The sequence below is a fragment of the Coenobita brevimanus genome, chromosome 20 (assembly GCF_032717465.1).
Source record: "Coenobita brevimanus isolate Jiangsu-jjx chromosome 20, ASM3271746v2, whole genome shotgun sequence".
NCBI lineage: Eukaryota > Metazoa > Arthropoda > Malacostraca > Decapoda > Coenobitidae > Coenobita > Coenobita brevimanus.
Window position 1 is genome coordinate 17,389,012 of NC_136973.1, and position 18,488 is coordinate 17,407,499.

General features: G+C 42.4%; 1 protein-coding gene across 1 annotated transcript in view; it reads right to left on the minus strand.

Annotated features, from left to right (window-relative positions):
- The window catches only part of LOC145391920 (putative neural-cadherin 2), a 441,690-nt gene that overhangs the window by 98,275 nt on the left and 324,927 nt on the right, over positions 1-18,488 (minus strand). Inside the window, 1 exon segment of the mRNA XM_080266411.1 lies at positions 4,937-5,101. Within this exon segment, the coding sequence (XP_080122537.1) occupies positions 4,937-5,101 (165 nt within the window).

Consider the following 18,488-nt stretch of genomic DNA (forward strand, 5'->3'; position numbering starts at 1 on the left):
CAGGAAAAATAATACATAAATGCCCCCACCTTCAGCCCCTCTCCCGGTGACGACTCAAGGTGCCTGGAACCACTGTCTGACTCTCTTCTTCTTCATTTCTGCAACATTCGTGGCCTTTCCTCTAACTTTCGCTCTGTTGAGCACCACCTCTCCTTCTCAAAACCTCACCTACTTTTCCTAACGGAGACTCAGCTGTCTGAGGCAACTGACAGCAAACCCTTTTCTGTATCCTCCTACTTTCTCTATACTCATTTCAAAGCCAAAGGTGGCTGTTGTGTATATATACGCAACAACTTATCTTGCTCTCGTGTTCCTGAACTCGATTCTTCTGAATTCTCTACACTCTGGCTTCGGCTTTCCTGTCATTCTCTGACTAAATATATCTGTGCTGTTTACTTATCTCCTAATTCTACTGACTATCAAAAATTCTTTGACTATCTTACTTCTACGATGGAACACATTCTACTCATCTCTCCTTTCTCTGAAATCTCCATTCTTGGAGATTTCAATGTTCACCACCACCTTTGGCTCTCCTCTCCTTTCACTGATCCACCTGGTGAACAAGCCTACACCTTTTCTATCCTTAATGACCTAGATCAGCTTGTACAGCACCCTACCCGTATCCCTGACCGCCTTGGAGAGAGCTCCAACATACTTGATCTCTTCCTTACAACTAATCCTTCTGCTTATGCTGTTAATCTTTACTCTCCATTGGGCTCCTCCGATCATAATCTTATTACCTTAACCTGTCCTATCACTCCGGTACGACCTGTGGACTCTCCAAAAAAATGTTGTCTCTGGCACTTTGGAGCTGCAGACTGGGAGGCCCTCAGGCAGTACTTCTTTGATTTTCCCTGGAATGATTATTGCTTTCATGGCCGGGAGCCATCTGGGTGTACCTTGCTCATTACGGAGGGTATTCTCCCGGCCATGGATGCATACATTCCTTTCTCATATCCTTTGACTAACGCAAGAAAGCCTTGGTTTAATCACGCTTGTTCTAATGCTGTCTGCAACAAGGAGAGGGCCTATAAAAGGTACCGGAGCCAACCCACCCCTGAATCACATCTTTTATACGTTTCTGCCCGGAATCGTGCTAAGTCTGTCCTTCGCTCTGCTAAAAATAATTTCATCCGTACAAAATGCTCTCAACTCTCCAACTCAAACTCTTCCCGCTCCTTCTGGCACCTTGCCAAAAACCTTTCTAACAACTTTACCTCATCATCCTTCCCTCCTCTTTTCTACTCTGATGGCTCTGTAGCTATTTCTTCTACTGATAAAGCAGATCTCTTCGCTCAGACTTTCTCCTACAATTCCACCTTAGACGATTCCGGTGCTGTTCCTCCATCACTTCCCCCTTCTGACTTTCTCATGGCTAACATTAAAATTTCTTCAGCTGATGTATTTTCTGCCATTGCTGGCCTCAGTACTAATAAGGCATACGGGCCTGATGGAGTCCCTCCTGTTGTTCTCAAGAACTGTGCTTCTGTGCTTACACCCTGCCTAGGCAAACTCTTTCACCTTTGTCTGTCAACTTGTACCTTTCCTTCTTGCTGGAAATTTGCTCTGATTCAGCCAGTCCCAAAGAAGGGTGACCATTCCCAACCCTCTAACTATCGCCCAATTGCTTTAACATCATGTATCTCAAAAGTTTTTGAGTCTATTCTTAACAGAAAAAGTTTAAAGCATCTTTCCTATCACAACCTTCTTTCTGATCGTCAGTATGGGTTCCGTCAGGGACGCTCCACAGGCGATCTTCTCACCTACCTTTCAGACTCCTGGTCATCCTCCTTTCGAGACTTTGGCGAAAGCTTTGCCATTGCACTTGACATCTCAAAGGCTTTCGATCGAGTCTGGCATAAATCTTTAATTTCCAAACTGCCATCTTACGGTTTCTATCCTACTTTCTGTGCCTTCGTCTCTAGCTTCCTTTCTGGTCGTTCTATAGCCGCTGTGGTAGACGGCTATCGTTCTTCTCCTAGATCTATTGACAGCGGTGTTCCTTAGGGCTCTGTCCTACCACCAACTCTCTTCCTTTTATTCATCAATGACCTTCTAAGCAGTACATCTAACTCCATCCACTCATACGCTGATGACTCCACCCTTCACCTTTCCATTCGATTCCCACAACGTCCATCTCAGCAGTTACTTCAACAGGCAAGGGATGAGGCTATGGCACACCTAATGTCTGACTTGGCTCGTATCTCTGACTGGGGTAAAAATAATCTGGTTGTTTTTAATGCATCAAAGACTCAGTTTTTGCACCTATCAACCCGACAAAATCTTCCACAGGTATACCCACTTATGTTTAATAATACTCAACTTAATCCTGCATCATCCTTGAACATGCTTGGGGTTTCATTTGCTCGGGACTTGTCTTGGAAAGATCATATTACATCTCTTGTAAAATCTGCTTCCAAGCGATTGGGTGGGCTAAGGCAACTCTGTTCCTTCTTTACCCCTGCACAATTGTTGACTCTGTACAGGGTTTTTATCCGCCCCTGTGTGGGGTACAACTCTCATGTGTGGGGAGGCTCCCCACATACAGCTCTTCTCAATAGGATGAAGTCAAAGGCTTTTCGTCTCATTAACTTTCCCCCTCTTACTGACTCCCTTCAACCTCTGTCTCTTCGCCGCAATGTTGCATCTTTATCTCTTTTCTATCAGTACTTCAATGGTCATTGTTCCTCTGAACTGTCTGCATGCATTCCTCCCCTTCTACGACGGGCGCGTAGCACCCGTCTAGCAGCAAACTCTCACCCCTATTCTGTCCAACTCTCTAATTCAAGAGTTAACCGTTACTCCCAGTCCTTCATTTATGCAACAGGTCAACTCTGGAACTGTCTCCCTCTGTCTGTATTTCCTGCTTCCTATGATCTCCAGTCTTTCAAATGCAATATGTCCAGGCATCTCGAAATGAATGGATCTTGAATTTGGCTCTCTCTTGTATTTTGTTTTTCTCTTGGAGGGAACAGTTTTGCGGGCTCGTGGCCTTTGGTTCCTTCTTCCTGACATAAAAAAAAAAAAACTAAATCACTCAAAATACACAAACTATAAGAGTATTGTGTTTCTCTCTCTCTCTCTCTCTCTCTCTCTCTCTCTCTCTCTCTCTCTCTCTCCTGTCAATGACTTTGACAAGCAGCTCTTGAGGGTGTTTTTCTTATCTCTTCCTCTCTCCATTCCTACCTCTCTCCCTGCTTCCCTTTCCTTTCTCCATCTTCATCATCCCCCTCCCTTCCTTCCTCCCTCCCTCTTCTTTTCATTTCCTTCCCTCCTCCTACTCTTCTCTCTTCCCTCCTCCCTCCCTCCTTCCCTCCACTTCCTTCATCTTTCTCTTCCCCATTATTTCTCCTTCCACGTCCTCCTTTCTTCCTTCACTTTTCACACTTGCTTTACTATATCTTCCTTTTTATTTTTTATCTATTTTTACGACGTCAAATTATGCCTATAGTTTCACACTTCTCTCTCTCTCTCTCTCTCTCTCTCTCTCTCTCTCTCTCTCTCTCTCTCCTCAGGTTGTTGTCGTCGCTCAACACCTTGTGCTCACTCACTTTTTCTTGCTTTATTTTCACATTTCTCACTTTGGGGGTAAATTTTCTCTAATATATATTTTTCCTTCCTTGCATCCTTTCCTTTCCATTGTTATCTCTCTTTTTCTCACTTTCTTTTATCTTATTTCTTTGTTTTTTTTTTCTTTCGCACTATCCTCTCGTCTCTCTCTTCTCTCCATCGTTCTTTCTGTCTTGGATTCGCATTCTCCCTAACACCTTTTCCTTAGCTATTTATTTTCGGATATGGCTGGTTAATATCCCTTTGCACGTTATCTGTGCAGAGTATGGCGATATTAAAAGGACTTATATAATTCGGAGATGGACAGTAAGGTGTAATAAGTAAAATAAGTCGCTTAGGAAAAGCTATTAGGGAGCTTCCAGAACCTTCATTGCTTTCACTAGTCCTTCACTCTCTCCTTCATTCCTTAACTTTCCTTCATTTTTTTTCCATATTTTTCGCCTTTTCTTTCAATTTCTTCCTCTCTCTCTCTCTCTCTCTCTCTCTCTCTCTCTCCCCATTCAGCCTGATTCGTCTTTAGTTTATTGTGTGTGTGTGTGTGTGTGTGTGTGTGTGTTTCTGTTCTTCGTTTACAGCACCATACACTGTCTAGGCAGAAGAATATATATGAACATAGAGAATTAATTGTTTACTGCCCCGTCACAACAGTTTCTGCCCCTCTTGGACCCTCTTTTGGCTTATATATAGAATGTTTAATCTCCCTGTCCTCTCCCTTCCCTGTTTTCATTTTTTTTTTTATGCAAGGAAGAAGGAACCAAAGGCCAGGAGCCCGCAAACCGTTCCTTCCAAGAAAAACAAAAACAAAAACAATAAAAACGAGAGCCAGATTCAAGATGCGTTCACTTCGAGATGCCTGGACACACTGCGTTTGGAAGACTGGAGATCATAGTAAGTAGGAAATACAGACAGAGGGAGACAGTTCCAGAGTTGACCTGTTGCATAAATGAATATTGGACTACAGGAGACTCACCTGGATCCGTGACGTGTCGGGAGGGTGAAATAAAAAGGGATGATAATGCTTTACTTGTTGGTTAAATGCTTACCTCCTACAACACACACACACACACACACACACACACACACACACACACACACACACACAAGCTCATAAACATATACAAGCAAACATACAAACAAGCACATAAACACAAACACCTTTCACAGACAAACAAACACATAAACTAGCAAGCACACACAGATCCACACAAACGCACATACATACAGCCAGACAGACACAGACAATCAGACAGACAGACAGACACAGACAGACGCTCTCTCTCTCTCTCTCTCTCTCTCTCTCTCTCTCTCTCTCTCTCACACACACACACACACACACACACACACACACACACACACACACACTAACCTTAAATATAGTGGCAGGCAGGTGGGAGTCGTCCTCTTCTAGCACGACCACTTCTGCCAGGTCGTTTGTGAAGGCGGGAGGGTTGTCGTTCACGTCGACCACTGTTACCTGTACCATAGAGTGTACCACGCCACCCCCTGCCTCACCACGTACCACTAGCTCGTGCTGTTGGCGAGAGAGGCAAGGCTATGTTATGCTATGTTATGTTATGCTATGTTATGTACCATAGAGTGTACCACGCCACCCCCTGCCTCACCACGTACCACTAGCTCGTGCTGTTGGCGAGAGAGGCAAGGCTATGTTATGCTATGTTATGTTATGCTATGTTATGTACCATAGAGTGTACCACGCCACCCCCTGCCTCACCACGTACCACTAGCTCGTGCTGTTGGCGAGAGAGGCAAGGCTATGTTATGCTATGTTATGTTATGCTATGTTATGTACCATAGAGTGTACCACGCCACCCCCTGCCTCACCACGTACCACTAGCTCGTGCTGTTGGCGAGAGAGGCAAGGCTATGTTATGTTATGCTTTGTTATGTAATCTACAGTATCATGTATTGTACCACCTGACTCCCTGCTCCACCACCGCTGAGGGAGAGAATCAAGGTTACGCTATGTTATGTTATGCTATGTTATGTTATGCACCATTGATTACACCATCCAACAACCTCCATACCGCGCAACACTAAGTCGTGCTGCTTGGGAAAGAAGAGAGACAATGTTATGCTATGTTATGTACCATGCAGTTTCACCCTACGTCTTGCCTCACCACGCACCACTGGCTCGTGCTGTTGGGGAGAGAAGCAAGGGTATGTTATGTTATGTTATGTTATGCTAGGTTGTCATGTTATGCTGTGTTATGGTATGCTGTGTTATGTCGTGTTATGTACCATGCACTGTTTCACCTACCCCTTGCCTCACCACGCACCACTAATTTGTGCTGTTGAGGAGAGAAGCAAGGTTATGTTATGTTATGTTATGTTATGTTATGTTACGTTGTTATGTACCATGCAGTGTACCACGTGACCCCCTGCATCACCGCGTACTACTAACTCGTGCTGTAGGGGAGACAGGCAAGGATATGTTATGTTTTTTGCTATATTATGTTGCTATGCTATGTTATGCTATGCTATGTACCATTCATTTTACCACCTGACTCCCTCACCCACCATTGTTGAGGGAGAGAATCAAGGTTACGCTATGTTTTGTTATGTGACGCTGTTATGTGATGCACTATTTGTACATGCTGTTGAGGATATGGAGCAAATACTAGGTTAGGTTAGATTAGGTTAGATAAATGTAGGGCACGTTAAATGAAATGTCTGGTTCGGTTGGGTCAGCATTAATTTAGGTCATCCCACTCGTTTTTTTTTTTTTTTTTTTTAATTGAGGCGAAGATGCACTTGACAGGTTGATGATGATTGGCTGAATGCAACATGTCTGAATAACACTTACTAACCCAAATGTCTCCCTCAGATATATGTTGTCAATTTAATAATGCTAACGAGTAAAGAGATTATAAAGTAATGTTGCATTCAGCCAGTCATCATCATTCTGCCAAGTGCATCTTCGCCTCGGAAAAAAAAAAAAATGAGTTTAGGTGAGCTAAGGTTAGGCTTGATTAGATAAGATAATGTCATGTAAGGTCAGGACAGGTTAGATTGATATTAGGTCACCTGATGGAATGTTAGGTGAAGTCAAGTTAGGTTAGTACAGGTTAAAGTGAGTTGGGTCACCTGATGGAGGGTTCGGTTATGGTAGGTTAGGTTAGGTCATGTATGATTGGGTCAGGTCAGATTGTCAGGTCAGGTGATGGAGGGTTAGGTTGGGCTTGGTAGGGTAAGGAAAAGCAAGGTTAGGCTAGGGCAAGTTAGGTCTAAGGGCCCGGACGCACTTGCCCCCAAACATATGATCGACAAGACGAAACGAAACACCGGGTTAGAGCTGCTTCAATATTCGAGTCCGAACGTTGGATGGCCCCCTGAGCCTCGTTTCCTCTTGACGATCACCTGTTCGGGGGCAAGTGTGTCCGGGCCTTGGAGAGGTGAGGTGAAGTCAGGAAGGAAGTGAAATGAAGTGAAGTAAGCTAAGTGAGATGATTTGTGAGATGAGGCACAAGATTTTGAGTTGGGGATTAATAAAGTGAGGTTTAATGAAGTGGCATGAAACAGAAATGAAATACAGTGAGATGAAGTGAAATACAGTGAAAATAGATTAAAGAGTGAAACTGTTGGAAAGAAAGCGAGATGATATGAAATGTAGTGAGATAATAGTGAGATAAGATAAACAGTACCTGAACGAAACCCACTGAGGTGAGGACAAAACATTGAGATATATAAAGAGGTAAGATGCAGTGAAGTACAACGAAATGAGGTGAAATACAGAGAGATATGAAACAGTGAGATAATCTGTTATAGGTAGGTGAAACGAAATACCATGAGGAGAGGTTAAGTGAGTGAAATGTAATCAGAAGTGAAGTTAAGTAGGTGAAGTGAAATAGAGAGATGTGAAGAACAGTGAAATGTGGTGAAATACACTGAGATGGTAAGAAACAGTGAGATACGGTGAAATGAAAAACTCTGTAGCTTTCTTTCCTGTAACTTAATGAAAGAAAAAGAAAATGCTGTGACTCTCTAATCCACTGCACTTCTTCGTGACGAGCATCCGATTCTAGTGATAATATATTGCTATAACTAAGCACTCGATATGGTTTTAGGCCAAGTTAGAATTAAAAAAAAAAAGAAATATTAATGCATCTAAATTTATAAACTTATATCCAACTGCTGTCCCCATTCTTTTCTGTATACACATGGGAAATTATGGAAATCATTTCTGCTTGTATTTCCCACTGTCCATGGCCCGCACTCTCACCGGTTATAGAAGCTCCGTAACACCTTTTCCTAAGTGATTTATTTTGCTTCCTCTCCTACTCTGTGTTATACATTCTTCGTGTATTCTGTGTTATATAAATCCTCCAAACATCACCATATTTTTCATAAATAGCATCTAAGGGGATATTAACCAGCCGTATCCAAAAATAAATCGCTAAGGAAGAGGTGTTAGGGAGCCTCCTTACCTGAGGGGAATACAGGGTTATCGGTCTCTATCACAGGGAAACAAATGACAGACAGGATTTTAATTCATTTTAGTGAGGCATCTTGCAGGGAAGGGATTAAGAAAAGCGATTATCTACTTCCACCTTGAAAATCTATCCAAGTTAATAATATACAGAGATAAAAAAAAAAAGCAAGAAAGTATACCTTTTCTGAAAAGACAGATTAAACATAAGAACTGGCTGGAAAAGAGTAATTAAGGTGAGGTGTGTATCCAGGCTGGTGAAATGGTAGGTAAATATGATTATGGAAAAGGATTGATTTATGAACGACCAGAGAGTATTACAAAACACACACACACACACACACACACACACACACACACACACACACACACACACACACACACACACACAATATCATCAGCAACACGACTACATAAATAGACCAGTATACTATTAACAAACAAAAACAAATATAAACATGTAAAAATTCACAAACACACAGACAATCAGCTGTCTCTGTCAGCGGATAAATGCCATTAACTAACTGCCAAATGAGAGAGAGAGAGAGAGAGAGAGAGAGAGAGAGAGAGAGAGTGTACCTTCAAAATACATTATATAGAAGGACCATGACGGACTGAACAAAGATTTCGTGGTTGTCATGGACATCAAATTGGAGATATCTTGGATGCGAGCCAGTGCTTCCGAGTCTCTCTCTCTCTCTCTCTCTCTCTCTCTCTCTCTCTCTCTCACACACACACACACACACACACACACACACACACACACACACACACACACACACACACACACACACACACACACACACACACACACACACACACACACACACACACACACACACACACACACACACACACACACACACACACACAGCATCCTGCATTTCCCTCCGCCTATCGAATAACACAAATCATTTCCACCCAACTGTACGTCCGCATCGCGTGGCCGTGTTGTTAAGAGCATACAATGAGCGGTTCGGAAAACTGCCATTCGAGAAATGTATGTAATTACTGGCTGAACAATGCACTAGAGGGATTTATTGCCGTGGGCCAATTTTTCAATTTTTATATGTCAAATCGGGTGTGGGTGATTTTTTTTCGATCTTTTTTTTTTGTTACATCAATGCATCTCTCTCTCTCTCTCTCTCTCTCTCTCTCTCTCTCTCTCTCTCCTTGATATAAGTAACAGTCTTCAAATTATAGTTCCTGGAAGATATATTTTTAAATTAAATCTATTGGTTATTCTTTAGCTTCAAACATGATTTTTCTACCTAGAATTTATCCTTATTTGGAGGAAAAGGTATTATTATTATTATTATTATTATTATTATTATTATTATTATTATTTTCATCATCATTATTATTATTATTGTTCAATCCGTTCAAAAGCGACAGCAACGTTTTGGCTTATTCTACTTAACTTGGGAGAGAGAGAGAGAGAGAGGGGGGGGGAGACTTTAATAGGCATGTTATAACTGCAGGACCCACCCAGGGGCGGAACTAGGAAAGCCTGTGTCACTGAATTACTTACAGTCTGAGAATCTATTTGATTTTAGCCCTCTCCAGCTCCAACAATGTCTCGAGGAGAATTAAAAGGGTCATCCTAGTATCCCCTAAGACGATCACCGGAGCCTTGAGTTATTTTCACAAAGATTCACAAGGCGAGATTAATAAGTACATTGAAAATGTTTTGTGTATATGACTCACACTAATTAAAAAATATATCTTTTTGGAACCAGGTTTTGGGTTAGGATCACTCATCAAAAATTCGTAAGTTTAGCTGACCCTCAACCCTTCCACCAAACGTGAAGAAAATCAGGTCAAAACTGTCTTCGTTATTTAGTTTTAAAACAGCCACACAGGGGTCGACTTTGTGTCCCTGTACGCTGACTAACTGGCCCTATGATGGAATCCCATCGCCCTCGCCACACCCTGAACATGCGTAATATCACGGGCACATTCTTTTCCCAGCAACACCAAGCTGGTCCAGGAGGCAGAGGTCAGCAGCAGGAAACATGGCTGGCAAACCACTTTGCTCTCGTGGCTTCCTTAACAAAGGTTAGATTTTATGGGTTTTCTTGATAGTGTTTTCCTCACCTTCCTAAAAACTTCACAGCATATATATATATATATATATATATATATATATATATATATATATATATATATATATATATATTTATGTGACCGACTCTGGGCATAGGCTTCACAGCCTGCACTCAAGGCCCAGTAGTCCTTCCTACATACCGTACACCTCTACATGTCACCACTTCGGCACTAATACCCACCGTCCATATTGAATACATGCTAGGGCTGTCTCATACAGGACTGGTGTATAGGTATTAGCGGGGGTATTTTTACATGTCGGCGGGTCTACTGGTAGATCAGTAAAGTCTGCTTTCAAGAAATTCAAATCCTTAAACTGTTCCCTGCCCCAGCGGGGATTTGAACCTGGGTCCGGTAGGACTGCAGGGCACCTCTCTACCGATTGAGCCTCCGCCTCCCCCATCATCATTTATATATATATATATATATATATATATATATATATATATATATATATATATATATATATATATATATATATATATTAGTCTACTTCTAAAATGACTCAACCATTTACTGTCCTTTGATTTTTAGCATTTTTTTTTTACTACCTAGCTATGTTCCTTGAAAATTAAGTTAATAAAGCAAGTCATAAGAGAAAGGTCAACCCAATTTTGATCCGAATTAGACCAAATTCTGTGGAAGGGTTAGGGATCAGGAGAGGATGGAGGAATTCACTTTTTAGAATAACTGGATAAAAATAAAAATAATGAGGCAAGGTTCAAGATTCGGTCAATTAATTCAATTTTTATTTGACGTGGACCGAATTTTGTGGATGGATCAGATGACTGCGAGTAAGGAAGCTCCCTGACACCTCATCCTTACCGATTTATTTCTAGATACGACTGGCTAGTATCATTTTGCATGTTTTTTATGCACAGTATGGTGATATCAGAATGATCTAAGTAACAAAGAACGGCAAGGAGGAATAAACAAAATAAATCGCTTAGGAAGAGGTGTTAGGGAGCTTCCTTAATCGACAGGAATAGGGACCAAAGTCACAGGGCAAGGTAAATATTAACATTTTCTCTGATTTGACCCGTACTTGGTAGGGGGGGGGTTGAGGGTCAGGGAAACGTGAAGTAATGTGAGTTTGAGAACAGTCGGTCAGAGGTCAAGATCAATTAGAGAGAGAGAGAGAGAGAGAGAGAGAGAGAGAGAGAGAGAGAGAGAGAGAAGGGGAGGGACAGGAGAAGGAAAAGGGAGAGGCAGAGGCAGAGGCAGAGGCAGAGGGAGAGGCAGAGGCAGAGGCAGAGGCAGAGGCAGAGGGAGAGGCAGAGGCAGAAGCAGAGGCAGAGGCAGATGTCAGGAAGCTCCCTAAGGCCCGTCCACACGAGCGGGCTGTGCCCGACGGGCAAACAATGATACCAAATCACGTTCCACTTCACACATTTAGAAGGTGGCTGGCGGGCACGAGAGTAGATGACGTCATAACCAGGGAAACCACTGGCAAACTGTCTATAACACCCTCGCCCGTTGTTGAGGCAATGCTTGCCGTGTGGACAACAAAATCAAGTGTGCCCAGCAGTGACCAATGGCCGCCAGACACTGCTCGATCTGGTAACACTGCTAAAGAACCGAGGGATATAAACTCAGCGCGCAGTGCCCGTCAGGCATTGCCCGCTCGTGTGGATGGGCATAACACATTTTCCTAGGCTACTTGTTTTGTTTATTACACCATATTGTCCCTTTCTGCGTTACATAAGTCCTTCCAGTATCGCCATTCTCTGTATAAATCACATACAAAATGATATTATCCTCCCATATCCAAAATAAACTCTAAGACGGGGGTGTTACAGCGATAATTTTCAGTAAAACAAACATTAAGATACAGTTTATATGTGAAGATGTTTAATGTAGATAAAATATACGAACATGTAAGTCTCTCTCTCTCTCTCTCTCTCTCTCTCTCTCTCTCTCTCTCTCTCTCTCTCTCTCTCTCTCATCAGCATGCTAGAAGCCTCCACCACCTACATAATTCTCTCCAACATATCTCGCCAGCTCCCTTCTTTCTCTCTCTCTCTCTCCTTTATTTCCTCCTTCCTTTGCTTCTTCCCCTCAGTTCTCTTCTCTTCTTTGATTTTCTTTTTGTTCAAGCTACCCATACTTTTCCTCCATTCTCTATTTTTGTCACCTCCCTTTTCCATTCTCTTTGTTTCTTTCTTTTTCTCACAATCTTCTGTTCCCTCCTTCCCTTCTCCCTTCCATCCTACTTCATGCCTTACCTATCCTTCACTTTCCCTTCCTCCCTGTTCTGTCCTCCTCTTCCTTCCTTCCTTCCTATCTTTCCTCCATTCTTCTCACTGCTTCATTCCTTCCCTCTCCTTCATTTTCGCTTCTTCCCTCTTCTGTCCTCCGCTTCCTCCTCCCCCTTTCTTTCTGTCTTTCCTACATTCTTCTCATAGCTTCATTTCTTCCCTCTCCTTCAATTTCTCCTCTTCCCTCTTCTGTCCTCCTCTTCCCATTCTTCCTTTCTTTCCTCTGATCTCAGTTTTCCCTCTCCTCGTTTCCCTACATTCTCTCATCTCCCTTACTTCTGTTCCTCCTTCCTTCTTCCCTCTTAGCTTGCCTCCTCTTTCACTCTTTCTCATCCATTTCCTCTCATCTCTTTACTCTTCCTCTTCAGACGTTCCACCTTCCTTATCTCCTCTTACCTTCCCAAATTCCAGCTTCTCTCTGTCTGTCTGTCTGTCTGTCTGTCTCTCTCTCTCTCTCTCTCTCTCTCTCTCTCTCTCTCTCTCTCTCTCTCTACTTGTTTTCATCTCCGTTTATTACACCGCAAGCAGGGTGTTGTTTTGCTCAGTGTGTGTGTGTGTGTGTGTGTGTGTGTGTGTGTGTGTGTGTGTGTGTGTGTGTGTGTGTGTGTGTGTCATTCTGTACATACACACAAACACCCACACCACCACCCACCCACATACACGTTCACCCTCATGACTGACTGACACACACACACACACACACACACACACACACACACACACACACACACACAGAGCTGATTCGATTTTAGCCAAACTTGGTGGAATAGTTGAGGGTTAGCCAAGGAGTTCACTATGTTTTTCGGGAATAATAAAGTAAAAGATAAGAATCACACGGCAAAGTCGGCGTAAGGAGATCTGATCCGACTCTGCCCAGACTTGGTGGACGGGTTGAGAACCAGGAATTAAAGTCAAGGGCCCGTATTCTTGCCGGTTAAGGAAGCTCCCTAACACCTTTTCCTAAGCGATTTACTTTGTTTATTACACCTCGCTATCCTTGTCTGTGTTACTCAGATCATTTAACATTACCATCCTCTGCATGAACAACGTACAGCTCCGTTCAGAAGTTCGTACTACACCCAAAGAGGAAGGCACAAGCCTCGGTCAGCTCTTTCTGGACGACATGTTAATACCCCGAACCGCTCGCCACCACAGACAGAGCAGCAAATACCGGAACAGTTTCACTCACACGACGAATGCGAAATTTGAGATGAAACGGATATTTATACAGATATTGGCAAGTATTATTACATATTAATGAAGGAAATACGTGGACATTATGCGGTTGTGATGAAAATATGTATACAAGTAATAAGTTACAATACACAAATAGAGGGAAATGAAGAAGTCTGATATGAATCAATAAGTGATTTGTGAGCTGACTATTCTCCCACTGAAACACACACACACACACACACACACACACACACACACACACACACACACACACACACACACACACACACACACACCTACACACACATGCACACACAAACTCACACACGCACACACAAACACACACACACACACATACACGCACAAACAAAAACACGCACACAAACACACGCACACACATACACAAACACACACACTCCTGTAACCCTAGCGGGGCTATATAGTCCAATACAGGGCTTAGCTCGGGGAACTCCATTTCTCCCATTTATAATATATGTCTATTATAACTATTATATCTAGCTATTGTCTATTATATCTATCTATCTCTATCTATCTATCAACAGTATCTATCTATATAATATGCATACATATCCTTAATATAATGATAACTGTTGCCTAACTTTTCACATCAATATCGGGTCCAGCCTACCTCTTTCCCAATCACTGCTTGCAACCTATCAGGCATGGAGCTTACAAGGCCACGGATGAAGTCGTGTTTGCGCCGGCAAGGTTCCTGCTGGGCGTTTACGTGGTCGAGGAGATCATTTCTTGTCCTCTCGTCTCCTGGCTGCCAGGAATTAATCATGTCAGCCTAAACATGTTTGTTACATTTAGATTGGCCCCTTTGGCGGGCCAGTCTGAGAGGTGAAGTATGTTTTGTCTCTGAAACCACTGCCGTACTACACGTGCGGTGTGGATGGGGCACCGGTCATGCATGGAAATTACAGGTCCATCTTGGAACGGGAAACCCTTTGCACGTAAAGATGGCAGGGAACGTTCCTTCAGGATATGGACACACTGGTCAGCAGTAAAACGCCCCTCGATGCTGAACATGTCACCCAGGCCATGTAGAGTCAGGTATCCCCAGATGTTACAGGTAACGTGATCCGATCGTGCCTCCTCACAAATGTCGACCCTCTCGCATCTGCATGCGAAATATATATATATATATATATATATATATATATATATATATATATATATATATATATATATATATATATATATCTATATTTGTATTGTTGCAGCCATTAGACAGAATACTAGTTGATGACATGCCCCCCTAACCTTATATTATTTAGAACTGATCACAGTTTTTCTCGGCACTAATGTCTTTATACAAAGAAAATAGAGGCAAAGAGTAGAAGGAATCATGTCTTTTTCCAGGATAATATGAACAGAATAAGACCAAAACAAGGGATCATGATTATTTTAGATGCCTGGTCATATTGCCTTTAAAAGACTGGAAATCAAGGACGGAGGGGTATGCAGACTGCGGAAGACAGCTTCATTATTGACCTATTCCATAGGTGAAAGTCTGAATATCGGTTAATTATTGTAACAGCGAGGTGAACAGAAAACAGATGACTGCAACGAAGACGAAGCCTTGGGGGGGGGTGGAATAACAGTACGGAATTTTATCAGTAATAAAAATGGTAATATCATATACCTGGTGTTGTTTCTTCTCCAGCAGTGAACCCTACCATGCGAGGTGGAGGAGAAACACTTCTCATCCATGAAGATGACTCGCGACCAAAAGTCTAGATTCTTCTAAAAGTAGCATTGAGCAAAGGCTAACCTCCCCTCTCTGTGTTGTTGTATCAGGCTTTCCATCATTGCTGGAATTCTATAGTGTATACCAGCGTCATGCAGCCTTTGCCTGACAGTCAGCGCGGACACATCTCACTGAAGACTGTCCCTTATGGCCACCGCGATCGTAAGAGGTGTTGCCCCTGCTGCTGCGACAATAGCAGCATCTCCAGCATGGGTGGTTCTTCGAGGGGCTCCCGTCCTTTCTAACATGAAAGTATTCGCTATTAGTAAATATGGCACTAATAAAAATCAACGCCGAAAGTCTAGTTTGGGAAAACATTACGAGTATGTATACTTGTGCTGAAATATATTGTATGATATGAAAATATTGTTACAAGGGCAACAGTTGTACTAAACAAACTGCTGCCTATAAAGATAGTGGCGTAGCGAGCCTAAATGCAGCTCAAGGCCGGATATTCTAGTTTCACCCCATCACTGCACGGGACAGCCCTGCAGAGGCGATTGCTTGACGGTGGTCAAGGCTCTGCGCTGGCCAGAGAGACCAGGGTTACACAACAACAACAACAACAACAACAACAGCTACATCAAGAGATGGGAATTGAAGTCTCGTTCTTAGAATGACTAGGACTGATTTGTATGTGACCATCATAAATCAAAACCCTGTCAGTTCCATCCAAAGAAACGTAAACACAAATATCCATTTCATTGAGATGCCTGGATGCACAGCGTTCGAAATAATGTGGCACTATGCACTGGAAAAAGACATCCTAAGACATTTCAACAATTAACTAGTCATATACAAGAAAGGCAGATTACTAGTTAACAGATGCATCACAGAGCGGGTGAGAGGATGGGGCAAGGCTAGTGCCTCGTTTCAGTCGTAATGGGGAAGAGAAACAAGCAGAGAATTCAGAGGAACAGTGGTGTGTGTGTGTGTGTGTGTGTGTGTGTGTGTGTATAGAGGGAGAGAGAGAGACAGGGATGGCCCGAGGAGTATGTGATTGGGGGGAGGGTAAGGACAATTTTGACCAATTTGATCCGTTTGACGTTACGGTTTGACCAACTAAATAGATGGAAACAAACCAAATTTATGAGAAAGTAATTTTTATTGTAACAGACTTACAGTATTTCCTGGAAAGTAATTTATTTACTGGTGACAAATTTTAACAAACTCTCATTCTGGATTTCTGGTGCATATAGACACAACTTTATTCAAAATTGCACTACTGTTCACTGATTTTCAGTCATACAGTGAGAGATTCAAGATGCTTAAACTGACTACTTAAAAAAAAAAATAACATACACATACACAAATCACACTTGGTAAGTCAAATAAGGAAAAAGGTGAAAAACGAATGTTGAGTCAACTTGAAGTGAATGTGGATAATGGATTAATAAGGATTCAGCAGTAACAACCTGTATATACAGAGTGTGTAATGATAATGGCTTTTAGAATTTTATTCATGTTTTCATGAGTTTCCACCAATTTGCAGTTTTTTTGAAGATCCAACTGATCAGTTAGATCACTTTCACAAGCTAGAACCATCAGATAATGTAACGTTTTTTCTTTGGTTCGGTTTCGCAAATAGGCCTATGTTTTTAAAAACTTAAACCTGCTAAATGACTTCTCGATTTTTGACCAACTCAGTAATTCTTTGACCAACTCAGAACACACACTGGGGGGGGGGACCCCCCTCTCCCGGTCGGGCCATCCCTGAAGAGAGAGAGAGAGAGAGACCGAAGGGAGTCAGCAGAGTTAAGGAGACGAACAAAGCCTAAAGAATAAGTACAGTATGCATCAAAATCATTATTATAGATCACTTTCATCAAGATGCAAAATTATTTCCAAAGATCATATGAATACGTGAGACAGTTAATTGCTGTAGCTCAGTACCCATCTCACCCTTGCAATTTCATGTTGCATCACCGCCATCCAAAAATAAACTAACGAACAACTGCCCAACACTACACAGAGTATCTCAGCAACATACCCCCTTCTCCACCCAATAATACAAATCACAGATCACCCAACACTACAAATCACAGACATACAGTGCATAAACACAGCCATTAGCCACCACAGCCATCCAAACCCATCAGTCAAACAGCATCCTTCGTGAACCACCACAAGACATACACTCCTCATCAACCCTACCCAGAAAGACACGAACACACCTATACTCATTCCTTCTTTTTTTTTAAATTGAGGCGAAGATGCACTTGACAGGTTGGTGATGATTGGCTGAATGCAACATGTTCGAATAACATCCTCGTATTTCAAATAATTACCAGGTAATGTCACATTACTTGGTGATTATTTGAAATACACCTATGTTACTCGGGCATGTCGCATTCAGTCAGTCATCATCAACCTGTCAAGTGCATCTTCGTCTTAAAAAAAAAAAAAAAAAAACAGTATAGTCAGACTGCGATGTGGTCACCACTGTTCCCTGCTACGGTTCCGACACAAAATACAACTCACAAACAAGTTACTTTGCCCACACTGCAAGGCAACCCCCCACACCACAACACATTCATTCACCACATGCACATCACTATTGCAAGACAGTCTTTAAATATAACCTCAACCAAAGACTTTGGAAACGACGGGTAGAAGCTTCTGATTTCCATTGGGATCGCAACGAGATGAACCTGGGGTTGCAACAACAACTACAACATTCAAACCTCCGCCGACTTTCAAACTCGACTTTACTTTTTAACAACCTATCAAGATCCATTCTCTCTTCATGACCACACCAACTGTATATCATTATGTGTTATCAATAAGCCTCCTCACACCAACAATTTTTCAGTTCCTATTATTCTCCATTCTCTCTTCATGACCACACCAACTGTTTATGTTATCAATAAGGCTCCTCACACCAATTTCTCAGTTCCTGTTATTCATTATTTAACCCACTTTGCACACGCCACACACATTCCAAAACTGTCCCATTTCCAGTGCCATTACTCCATAATTTTCGTCCTTATGCCATACAAAGAGTTTAAGTGATTACACACTCACACCCACACCCAAACACACCCATAGCCAGACACACTCACACCCAGACACAAACACATACATACACATACACACCTATACCCACACCCACACCCACACACCCACACCCATACCCACACCCCCACACCCATACCCA